This window comes from Sciurus carolinensis, chromosome 17 (assembly GCF_902686445.1).
Source record: "Sciurus carolinensis chromosome 17, mSciCar1.2, whole genome shotgun sequence".
NCBI classification, from domain to species: Eukaryota; Metazoa; Chordata; class Mammalia; order Rodentia; family Sciuridae; genus Sciurus; species Sciurus carolinensis.
Genome location: NC_062229.1, coordinates 13,461,070 through 13,473,289, shown reverse-complemented (window position 1 = coordinate 13,473,289; position 12,220 = coordinate 13,461,070). Strand labels below are relative to the sequence as shown.

The window sequence follows — 12,220 nt, the reverse complement described above, 5'->3', positions numbered from 1 at the left end:
TAATTTTTTTTTTAAATTTCAAGACACAGTCTCACTAAGTTGCCCAGGCTGCCTCGACTTCTGATCCTTCAAGGAGCCTCAGCTTCCTGAATAGCTGGGACTATAGGTGTGCACCACCTATCTTAATAGATAGGCCTAATCTTAATTTTTAAAAAGCAGTTTTTACGGCTGGGGTTGTGGCTCTGTGGTAGAGTGCTTGCCTAGCATGTGCGAGGCCCTGGGTTCATCCTCAGCACCACATATAAGTAAATAAAGGTCCTTCAATAACTAAAAAAAATTTGTTTAAAATGTAAAAAAAAAAAAAAAAAGGCAGTTTTAGGTTTCACAGCAGAGTGTAAAGTACAAGGTTCCCACATACCTCTGCCCTCCCTGGCCACAGCCTCCCTCATTATCCATATGGCACCCTGGAGTGGTACATTTATTAGAATCAATGAACCAGCATTGACATATTACCATCACCTGGAGTCCAAGTGAGGGTTCACGTTAGGTTCATTTTTGAGATTGCACAGTCTACGGATTTGGACAAATGTGTAATAACACATGTGGGGGTCATCCAAAGTCTTTTTGCTGCCTTAGAAATCCTGTGGTCCACCTATTTATCCCACTCCTTCCAGGACTGATCTCTTTACTGTCTCCATAATGTTGACTCTTCCAGAATGTCATTAAGTTGGAATCATACAGTATGTAGCCCTCTGAGATTGGCTTCTTACCCTTCACAAAATGAATTTGTTTCCTCCATGTCTTTCTGTGACTTGAGAGCTTATTTTTGGGGTTTGGTTTGGTTCTTTGGCAATGCTGAAGGTAGAACCCAGCTCCTTGCATAGACTACACAAGTGCTCCACCCTTCCCAGCCAAGAGCTCCTTTTCTTTTTTTCTTTTCTCTTTACTTTTTTTTTTTTTTTTTTTTTTTTTTTTTTTTTTTAGTTATAGATGGACACAGTACCTTTATTTATTTTTATGTGGTACTGAGGATCCAACCCAGTGCCTCACACCTGCTAGGCAAGTGTTCTACCACTGAGCCATAACTCCAGCCCCCTGCTTTTTTAACATTGAATAATATTGCATCATCTGAATATATTCCAGTTTATCCATTCAGCTACTGAAGGACATCCTGTTTGCTTCTAAGCTCTGGCAGTTATGAATAAAGCTGTTATAAACATCCATGTGCAAGTTTTTATGTGCAAGTGTCTAAGTTATTTTTAAAACCTTTTATTATGGACAATTTAAAACATATTCCAAACTAGAAGGAACACTGTAACAAGTCTACACCTTAATCACCAGACAGTATCGGAAGGGGCCAGTCTTGTGTTTTTTGTTTGAGGCAGGGTCTTGCTATGTTGTTCAGGCTGGTCTCAAACTCCTGGGCTCCAGAAATCCTCCTGCCTCAACCTACAAAGGAACAGGAACTATAGGCTCAGTCTTGTTTATTTAGTTTTGGTGCTGGGGATGGAACCCAGGGCTCTACACATGCCAAGTTTGTGCTCTACCACCGAGCTACACTCCCAGTCCCCCAGTCTGGAGTTGAATCTACCCCCATCCCCACTCCCAGTACCTGGGTGGGGGCAGGTACTGGGATTGAACCCAAGGGCACTTTACCACTGAGCTACATCCCCAGTTCTTTTTATTTTTATTTTGAGACAGGGTCTCGCTAAGTTGTTGAGACTGGCCTGGAACTTGCAATCCTCCTGCTTCGGCCTCTTGAGCCAATGGGACTACAGGTGTGCACCCTGTGCCTGGCTAACACCGAATAATTCTGAAACAAATCCTGCACATTATATCATTCCATCTGTAAAAACTTCAAAATGTATCTCAAAAAGATAACTGCAAACAGTGATCACACTGCCAGTATCACACAGAAAAAACTCAAATTCCTCAATATCATCGCATACATAGCATGTTAAGGTTTGGATTTCCCCAATTGGTTCTTAAATATTGGTGTTTTGTCTGTTTATAGTTTGTTCAAATCCAAATGAGATCCACAATTGCATTTAGTTGAGGACGGACAGTTTCCTTAAAGTCTCTGAGTCTCTGGGTTCTGCTTTCTCTCTTTTCTTCCCCCTTGCAACATATTTGTTGTTGAAACCAGGTTTGTTGTCCAACAGATTTTACTAGTATGATGTCATCTTTGTGGTAGTTTAACACATTCCTCTTTCCCCTGAACTTATGAACTGTAAACTGTGTGCTTCCCCCCAACCCCAAGATTCTTTCTCTGGTGGCATTGTGTTCTCAGCAGGAAGCACAGATCTGCTTGTCCTTGTTTAAGTGACAGGAGCAGCTGCCCACATCCTTCAGGGACTGAACCCTGATTGGTACTGGGGATTGAACCCAGGGGCTCTTTACCACTGAGCCACATCCCTAGCTCCTCCCTGGTATTTTTTAAGTTTGAGAGGGTCTCCCTAATTTGCCAGACTGTGCCTGGCAGGGATGTGGGGGTTTTGTTGTTGTTTTGTCTTTTTGTGGTGCTAGTGATGAAACCCAGGGCCTCACACATACTCCGCAAGGCCTCTACCGCAGAGTTGCACCTCTAGTTCTGCAGTGATGCAGTTTTTATTTTCCAACATTTTATTTTTTAAAATTTCAGACATGCAAAAATGTTGGAAGAATTGTATAGTGAACACCCTAAATTCTACAGTGAATATGGGCCATGTTTGCTTTATAATGCTAGATCAGTTCACCTAACAATTAATTTGCCTATCCATCCATCCATCTCATATTTTAGATATGAAAAAAAGGTAAATATCCTTTACTTTGGTGTGAAAATAAATATAATACATTTTCCTGTTTTAAACATTTAATTTTTTTTTTTTTTTAGTTGTAGATGGACACAATACCTTTATTATTTTTATGTGGTGCTGAGGATCGAACCCAGTGCCTCACATGCTAAGCAAGTGCTCTCACTGAGTCACAAGCCCAGCCCCATTTTAACCATTTTTAAATGTACAGTTCAGTGGCATTAAATACATTCGCAATATTGTGTAATCCGTACCATTATAATTTCTAGAACTCTTTCATCTTTCCAAACTGTATCCATTGAACACTAACTTCCCCAAACCTGAGCTGCTGGTAGCTTCTATTCTACTATCTCTATGAATTTGCCTATGGGAGGTACCTCAAATAAGTGGAAGCACATGATATGTGTCCTTTTAAAAAATATTTTAAATTGTAGATGGACACAATACCTTTATTTTGTTTATTTAGTTTCTTATGTGGTGCTGGGGCTCAAACCCAGTGCCTCACAAGTGCTAGGCAATTGCTCTACCACTGAGTCACCATCCAACGTGTGTCCTTTGTGACTGGCCTATTTCACTTAGCATATAATGTCCTCAACATTTATCCATGTAAGCCAGGCATAATAGTGCACAGCTGTAATCCCAGTGGCTCAGGAGACTGAGGCAGGAGAATTGCTAATTTGAGGTCAATGTGGGCGATTTAGTGAGACCCTGTCTCAAAAGAAAAAAATTAAAAAGGCTGGGTATATTGCTCTGTGGTAGAGTGCCCCTGGGTTCCATCCCCAGTAATGGGAAAGGAAAAAAGAAAAAAAGAAAAAAGTTTGTATTGTAGCCTTTGTCAGAATTACCTTCCTTTTTAGGGCTACATAGTATCTCCTTGTATGGAACATTTCAGTGTTTATGCATTCACCCACTGATGGATGCTGGAGTTGCTATCATCTTTTGGTTACTGTTGCTAATGCCACTTTGAACATGGGTTTACAAAGATCAGAGTCCCTGCTTTCAGTTCCTTAAGGTATACATACCTAGAAGTAGAATGGCTGGGTCATGCCGTAAATCTATGTTCAGCTTTTCTGAGGATCTGCCAAACTGTTTTCCACAGCAGCAAGGTCATGTTACATTCTGCCAACGAAGTACGAGCCTCCCCATTTCCCGTCTTCACCAGCATTTATCATTTTCTCCTTGTTTGTTTTAGTAATAGCATCCTAGTGAGCAGGAAATGGTGTCTCCTTGTGGGTCTTCTTTTGTTTTGTTTTTGATATGGGGTGTCTCAGTGCTGACCCCAAACTCCTGGGCTCAAGGAATCCTCCTGCACTGGCTTCCCCACAGTGGGGACCACATGCGACTGTAGCCTGTCCAGTCTACACTGGGTTTTGATTTGCATTTCCTGAATGCCTAGTGATGTTGAGCACCTTTTCCTGTGCTTACTGACCAAAAGTACATCTTTGGAGAAATGTCTGTTTGAATCTCTTGCCCATTTTTGAACAGGGTTATTTTTTGTTGTTGAATTGTATAAATTCTTTATAATCTGAATATTGATCCCTTATCAGATATATTATTTATAAAATACTTTCCGGAGGGGAGTCCTGGGAATTGAACCAGGAATGCTTTACCACTGAGCTACATCCCCAGCCCTTTTTTAAAATTGTGAGACAGTGCCTTGTTAAATTGCTGAGGCTGGCCTCAAACTTGTGACCTTCCCAGCTCAGCCTGAGTCTCGGATATGGGTGTGTGCCACTGTGCCCAGCTATGAAATACTTTTGATCTGAGTTTTAGCTTCAGATTTAGTTCTCAACTTGGGGTGAGAAATGCATTGTTTGGCAGGGAGGGAGAGCAGCAGAGGGGCAACCTGGTTGGTGGGGGAGTGCTCTGCCTGGGTGCTCCAGGTGAGCCCAGGGATGGGTAGAGTGGGTGAATGCAGGGCAGCATCAAGGCCTGCAACAAGGTCCCTCTCTGGAGCTCAGATCTAAGGCCCAGGAGGCTGACCAGAGGCCAGAGATGGGACGGGGGAAGGGGAAGTGCCTAGATCCTAGAGCCCTAGACCCTTCTTTTGGAGTGAAGAGACCGCTGCCTGGAGAGGGCAGAAAGGCAAGAACAGAATGGTGGCACAAGCCAGCTGCAAGGAGCATCCTGAAGAGACAATGGCTTAGGACACAGGTGTGCCCAAAACACCCCACCTCAGGACTGCCGGCAGGAAATGGGGCTCCCCAAATCTCCAAATGCACAGGTCCTACAGGCGTCACTCAGTGGTCACTACAGGGCCTGGCACACAAGTTCAATAAATGTCGGCTTCAGTCATTTTTGTGGCTGCACTCTTCCTAAGGCACCCTCACTATGGCCTCCAAATCTCTCACTTGCCCCCAGGAATGTTGCAATCTCACAAAAACCCCTTGAAACTAGGCCTCGCAATCCCGCCTTGTGACCTCTTGAAATGTTGCCTTGAAATCCCACCTTATTACCAGCCAGGATGGTAGTAGTAGTCCCAACTACTCAGGAGGCTGAGACAGGAGGACTGCTTGAGCCCAGGAATTGGAGGTAGTCTGGGCAATAGTGAGACCCGGGCTCAAAAAAAAAAGAAGGAAGGAAAGAAGAAGAAAAGAAAAAAGAAAAAGAAATGCTAACTTATCGCTTCTAGGACAATACTAGAGGCCTCCTATTAACTTCCTCTCTGGGGACAGAACCCTGTCCCTGCACCTAAGTTCAGCCGGAAGGTGTCTCATCCCCCTTCAGTCCCCACCCTCAAGGCTTCTAGGACTGACAGCAAAAGCAGCCGCTTATTCTGTCAGCATTTCCTGTGGGTTCATTTGGGTGCCAGCAGTGCAACGGGGTCCTGCCCTGTCCCTGTTGTATACTCCTCAATTGCTGGTTCCCATTTGGGCCCCCCATCTTAGGTCCCTGGGGCCAGAGTCTCCCCCTACCCCCCCGCCCCCAGGCCTGGGGCAAGATGCAGCCCCTGCACTTCTGCAATCTTAACTGCTGGCTTCCGTCTCCTCCCTTGTGCCCTGCGGGACACCTCCTAAAGGCACCTTCCTCTCTCAGCCTGGCCACCATGATGCCCTCCAGCCTGCTGCAGGGGGCCTGCCGGACTCTGTTCATCTTCCAGCTATTGGTCTGCTGCCAGTTGCCCCTAGGTGAGGCTGGTCAAGTGGGGCGGCTGGGTTAGGGGACTGGCGGGGGTTGGGGAAACAGAGAAAGTCAAGCATCCCACATCCTGCAGCTCTCGCCCCTGGAAACCCTTCAGCCAAATGTAGATCTGACAAGGGGCTCCCTAGCTTCCCCAGGAGAAACTTCTAGCTCCTTGACTCATCTTTGTGGTGGTTGGGTCCCTGTTTGTGACTTGTGACTTATGCTTTGCCCACCCCACCCCACCCCCGCCGCATATTTGTACTCTCTCCCTCCCATCCCCCTCTCTCTCAGTGCTGGAGGCCTCCTATTAACTCCCAGGTTTGTCTACACCCCAACATTTGCCTGTGTGGTTCCTTCTACCAGAATTCCTACTTAGGCCTCAAAACCGACTGTACAGGAAGTCTTCCTTGACTCACCTCCCCATAAGCCAAGTCAGAGTCTCTTGTGGCCTCCTCCCAAGGAGGAGGGCCACATCCTTCATCGATCCTTCCTTCCTCACTGTACTGGGAACATCACGAGAGGAGGGACCGTTATCCTGGCATGAAAGGGGCCTGCTGCTGGGTGGGCTGTGGGTACCCAACAACCACAGAACTTCCTCCTAATCTTGCAGGTGCCCAGAGCTTGAGCCAGAGCCAGGAGTTCCCTCTGCAGGTGGAGCCCCAGAACCCAGTACTTCCTGCCGGTGGGTCCCTCTTGGTTAACTGCAGCACCAGGTGCCCTCACCCTGAGCTCATCACCCTGGAAACATCCCTATTAAAGGAAGCCTTAGGCGAAGACAGGGGCTGGGCAGCCTTCCGCCTCCTGAACGTGACTGGTGACAGCAGGATCATCTGCTCCGGGTTCTGTAATGGCTCCCAGATGACAAGCTCCTCTGGCATCACTGTGTACCGTGAGTAGTGTGCCTGGGACAGGCCTTGTTCAGTGCTGGGGGCACATGGCCAATGGCTCTGAGCAATGGGGATCCTGAGTTTGCAGGAATGAAGGAGGACTCAGACCTGGACCTGTGTCCAAAAGAGACAGAGGCAGGCAGTCAGAGAAATGCAGCTCAACTGTACACCACAGCGTACAGATCAATTTCCCCGGATCCCAGAAAGCACCCTGTCCCGTGCTGGGGATGGAACCCAGGGCCTCAGACATGCCAGGCAAGCGTTCACCCAGCTACACTCCAGGTCCCAAATCCCTGCCCCGCCCTCCCCTTACTGGTTTCTTAGGGATCAGTCGGAGTTGCTTAGCATTTAAAAAAAATAGAGCCAGGTTGGGCTCTAATCCTAGCTAGGGATCCTCCTGAGGCAGGAGGAATGCAAGGTTGAGGCCAGCCTGAGTCACTTGGTGAGACCCTGTTTCAAAAAATAAAAAGAGGGGCTGGGGATATAACTCAGTTGTTAGAGTGCTTGCCCCTGGGTTCAATCCCCAACACTATTTAAAAATAAAATAAAGAGGTCTGGGGGGTGTAGCTCAGTGGTAGAGCAGTGAGATAGATATTGGTATCTCAGATAGATAGTGGTAGCTCAGTGGTAGATATTGGGTTAAATCCCCAATATTAAAAAAAAAAAAAAAAAAAAAGTGAAATAGAAATAAAAATAAAATAAAAAGTCCAGGTGTGGCGGTGCACCTCTGTAGCCCCAGCTACTAAACAGGCTGAGGCTGAGGCAGAAGGATCGCAAATTTTAGGTCAGCCTGGGAAACTTAGCAAGATCCTGTCTCAAATAAAATATAAAGCGCTCAGTGGTAGAATGTAGAATGCTTGCGAGGTCCTGAGTTCAATCCCTAGTACTGCAAAAAACAAAAAAACCAACTAAACAACAACAAAAGGCAAAGGTTAGAATAAACTAGGAAAATAGCAGGTTCCATGACTCATGTGACTACTGATTTGTCAAATCTGCATAGATAAGTGTACTGTATGTGTGTGATTGTGTACATGCCTGTGTGTGCACCAGTGCCTATGTACGTGTTTGTGTACCTAAGTGTGTGTCATTATCTCTGTGAGTGTACACTTACATCTGTATGTTAACATCTGTGTTTTTGTGTCTGCGAATGTTCGTTTTTCGGGGAGAGGGTACTGGGGATTGAACCCAGGGACACTTAACCACTGAGCCACATCCCTGCCCTTTTTATTTTATTTATTTATTTTTTTGTGTGTGGTGCTAGGGATTGAACCCAGGGCCTTGTGCTTGCGAGACACTCTACCAGCTGAGCTATATCCCCAGCCCTTATTTTTTGTTTTGAGATAGTCTCACTTAGTTTTTTAGAGCCTCTCTAAGTTGATGAGGCTGGCCTTGAACCTGTGATCCTCCTGCCTCAGTCTCCCAAGTCACTGGGTTTACAGGTGTGCACCACTGTGCCTGGCTGTCGGTGAATGTGTATGTCTGTGCACCAGTATCTCTATGTGTGTATCCTTCTATGTACTGGAATGTTCATGTACCTACATGTCAGTGTGTGTGTCAGTGTATGCCAATGTGTCAATATTTGTGCCTTTTATTTTTTGAGATGCTGGGGATGGAATCCAGGTCCCTTCACATGCTAAGCATGTGCTGTACCACTGAGCTACACGGAAACCTTGTATCTACATTGTTAAGTACATATGTTGACATCTGTGTTTATTTGCCTATGTATGTGTCTTTGTATGTCCCTGTCTGTGTCTGAGTTTAGCATGACCATGACCTGGGAATTTGAGACAGGATCTTGCTAAGTTTCCCAGGCTGACCTAAAATTTGCAATTCTTCTGCCTCAGCCTCAGCCTCTTGAGTAGCTGGGGCTAGAGGTGCACCTCTGGAAGCTTCCAGAGGGTACTCACTGAGATGTCTTTGTCCACTGCTATTTGTTTTGGCCAAGGAGAGCAAGCGATAGCCACCTCTTCCCAACTCTTCATCATGTTAAGTGGCATCGTCAGTCAGAGTGGGAGCATTCACGCCACAGAAACTGGCTACATGCTATATGTCAGGGTTTCCCCTGCCAACCCCAAGATCTCAAGTAGTAGCGTCAAGTGTTGACCTGCAGGCCACTGTCTCTGCCCAGTGGTAGCCCAGGTGAAGGTGAAGACTTATTGAAATGGTACAAATTAAGATGTTAAATATCTTCCTTAGTAGCCAATGGAAGTGTGTTAACAGCTCAAGACCAAGGTTTGGGTTGTCAAGGCCAAGAGTGACCTGCTCCACAGAGGAGGCTCAGGATTTGTTCTTTTCTTTTTGTATCAGAGACTGACCCCAGGGGCACTTGACCACTGAGCCACATCCCCAGCCCTTTTTTGTATTTTATTTAGAGACAGTGTCTTATTGAGTTGCTTAGGGCCTCACTAAACACGGAGGCTGGTTTTGAACTCTTGATCCTCCTGCCTCAGCCTCCTGAGTCTCTGGGATTACAGGCCTGCGCCATCACACCTGGCAGGCTCAGGATTATGTAGGTGTGCCTGTGAGGGGCACTGCAACCACATTTGGGAGAGGACCAGCCTGGGGGTATTGTGTTCCCAGTGACTTCATGCCAGAACATCCTGAGAGGCTGCTGCATGGCAGGTGAATTGTGAGAGACTGGGACTAATTAGAGAAAACAGAACTAACCTCTGGAGAGGCCAAGGCAGGAGTCAAGGCCAGAAGCTAGTGGGAAAGACCTAGTTAGTCCCTAGGTACAACATCCAGGAGGCACACCTGTGGTTTGGAAGACCCGTATTCTAACCTGACTCTGTCACTTTCTGGCTGTATGTTGCTGAGCAAATCACCTCATCTCTCTGAGTTGTTTCCCCATCCATAAAAAGGAAGACTACTCAAGATTTCACTAGGCTGATGTGTGCATGAAGGTGGCTGAAGTTGAAGGTGGAAAGTATAAGGAAAAACCTAGATAAACAGAACTTTAATGACTAATATGAGTATCATAAGTGGTTAAAAAATGTCTTCTTCCTCATTTTTTTTTTTCCTTTTTAGCTGTGATGTCCTTGGGAATAAAAAATCTTGACTTTTAGTGACTGCTACAGAGGTGAAAGGAAATTTCTCTTCTGCCTTCTGAAGTTTTGCTAGATAAACTGACACAGGTCAACAGGAGGGTGGTGATGTAGCTCAGTGGCACAGTGCTTGCCTAGCATGTCACAGACCCTGAGTTCTATCCACAGCACCAGGAAAAAAATTAGTGAGAACCAAAACCAAAAATAAAACAAAAAAAAGAGTGGTTCAGGGTCACAGTTCTGGGCAGGGACACCCTATCTTAAGTGGGCAAGGGTTGCAGGGTTAATTGACTGACAAATATCTGTCTCCCCTCTTCTGCCAGGGTTCCCAGAGCGAGTGGAGCTGGGGCTCCTTCCCCCCTGGCAGCCAGTGGGTGAGGACCTCACCCTGCAATGCCATGTGTGGGGCGGGGCACCCCGGGCCCAGCTCACTGTGGCGCTGCTCCGTGGGGAGGAGGAACTGAGTCGGCAACCAGCAGTAGGGGAGCCAGCGGAGGTCACTGCCACGGTGCTGGCGGGCAGAGGTGACTATGGTGCCAATTTCACATGTAGAGCAGAACTGGACCTGCAGCTCCGAGGGCTGGGACTGTTCCAGAACACCTCGGCCCCCCAGCAGCTCCGAACTTTTGGTGAGAGATTGGGCTGCAGAAGGTGGGTAATGACCTGAGTCAGAGTAGGGGGTGTTCTGGACCTCGAGAAATTCTGGGAAGGCATACCCTTGGCCACTGACAAGGTGGCCCCAGAAGAAAGGCCTGACGCTAGGGGATCTTCTGGGAAGGTCCCACAAGGAAGGTCTATGGCTATGCGGGTTGTTTTGGGAAGGGAGTGGTCCAGGTCAAAAGTTATGAAGAGGAGGACACTGGGTGCAGGGATGAGGGATGCTGTGTGAGGCCTCCTCCTGTTCACACCTATCCTTCTCCCTAGCCCTGCCCATGGTTGCCCCACGCCTTGTGGCTCCCCTGTCTGTGGAGGTGGGCACCACGTTGCCAGTGGACTGCACTCTGGATGGGCTGTTCCCAGCCTCTGAGGCCCAAGTCCAACTGGCGCTGGGGGACCAGATGCTGAATCCTGCAGTCATGATCCACCGGAACACCCTCAGAGCCACAGCTACAGTCACAGCACGAGCAGACCAGGAGGGTGACCAGCAAATTGTCTGCAATGTGACCCTGGGGAGTGAAAGTCGAGAGGCCCGGGCGAACTTAACTGTCTTCAGTAAGAAGGGATGTGAAAAAAAAAAAAAAAAGAAGGGATGGGACCAAAAACAGTTCCAGAGGTAGTACAAAGGAGGACCTCCAGCAACTCCAGGGTGAGGCACCTGAGGGCGGAGATTAAGCAGGGAAAGGAGAGACCTGAGCTGCCAAATTAGGGTTGTTAGTGTGGGCTGCATCTCCACTCAAATCAGGCAGGAAACTCCTGGCCTGGAAATCCTGCGAGGAAGGGGAGGTGGAGGGCGGGGTTAGAGCGTGGGAGAATTGTGGCCAATAAGCCCCTGGGCATGCCCTGTTTTTAGCCTTCCTAGGGCCCATTCTGAACCTGAGCGAGACCAACGTCACCGAGGGGTCCAAAGTGAATGTGACTTGCACCGCTGGGGCCCGAGTCCAGGTCATGCTGGACGGGCATCTGGCTCGGGCTCCCGGGGAACCCGTCCAGCTTCAGGTAACTGCCACGGAGGGCGACGACGGGCGCTACTTCTTTTGCAATGCTACCCTCAAAGTGGACGGAGAGGTCTTACACAGGAACGTGACTGTCCAGCTGCGTGTCCTGTGTGAGTTGTCACTAAGACCTTTTAATTCCTCACCTGTCTTGGGTACACTTGACTTTCCCTTGCTCCATTGTGCCTCTCGGGAATTCTGGGGTCTGATCACATGGTGGTTTCACAGATGGTCCCAAGATTGACCCGGCCAAATGTCCTCAGCGATTGGCATGGAAAGACAGGACTAGTCATGTGTTGCAGTGTGAGGCCCGAGGCAACCCGGCACCCCAGCTACAGTGTCTGCATAAAGGATCCGGACGTGAGGTCCCCATCGGGACCCCATTCCTAGTCAAGTTACACCACAATGGCACTTATCACTGTCAAGCAGTCAGCCCAAGGGGCATGTACACCTTGCTTGTGGTGATGCACGTTCAGGGTGAGCCAAAAAAGGGTTGTGGGGACGGAGGGACAAGCTCAGGAGGGGCAGGAAGACGCATATTTACTCCGAACTTCTCTGCGCAGATCGGAAGTCCCACTCGATCAGCATCCTCATAGGGGTGTTAGTGATTCTAGGCGTGATGACTGTCATAGCGTCCTTAATATACATCTTCGGGATGCAGAAACGAAGTGGCACCTACCGCGTGAACCAACCAAGCGCCTCGGTGAACCAACCAAGCGCCTCGGTTCCCCTCAAGCCTATGCAGCCGGAACAGACGGTGGAGTTAGAGCTGTCCTGAGCGG

The 12,220-nt window shown here is 47.8% G+C and overlaps 1 protein-coding gene across 1 annotated transcript; it reads left to right on the top strand.

Annotated features, from left to right (window-relative positions):
* The first annotated feature begins 5,512 nt into the window (after window positions 1-5,512).
* On the top strand, window positions 5,513-12,216 carry Icam3 (intercellular adhesion molecule 3). Its single transcript, XM_047530911.1, has 7 exons — window positions 5,513-5,860; window positions 6,466-6,744; window positions 10,110-10,415; window positions 10,711-10,998; window positions 11,297-11,551; window positions 11,667-11,915; window positions 12,002-12,216. The coding sequence occupies exons 1-7, from the start codon at window positions 5,674-5,676 to the stop codon at window positions 12,214-12,216; spliced, it is 1,779 nt and encodes a 592-aa protein (XP_047386867.1). The 5' UTR covers window positions 5,513-5,673.
* Window positions 12,217-12,220: the final 4 nt, after the last annotated feature.

Bases quoted from the DNA above. Each gene is read 5' to 3' on its own strand.
- Icam3 (XM_047530911.1), top strand. From the start codon at position 5,674: ATGCAGCCCCTGCACTTCTGCAATCTTAACTGCTGGCTTCCGTCTCCT. The intron at 10,416-10,710 runs GTGAGAGATTGG...CCTTCTCCCTAG, and splicing joins CCAGCAGCTCCGAACTTTTG to CCCTGCCCATGGTTGCCCCA. The intron at 11,552-11,666 runs GTGAGTTGTCAC...GTGGTTTCACAG, and splicing joins TGTCCAGCTGCGTGTCCTGT to ATGGTCCCAAGATTGACCCG.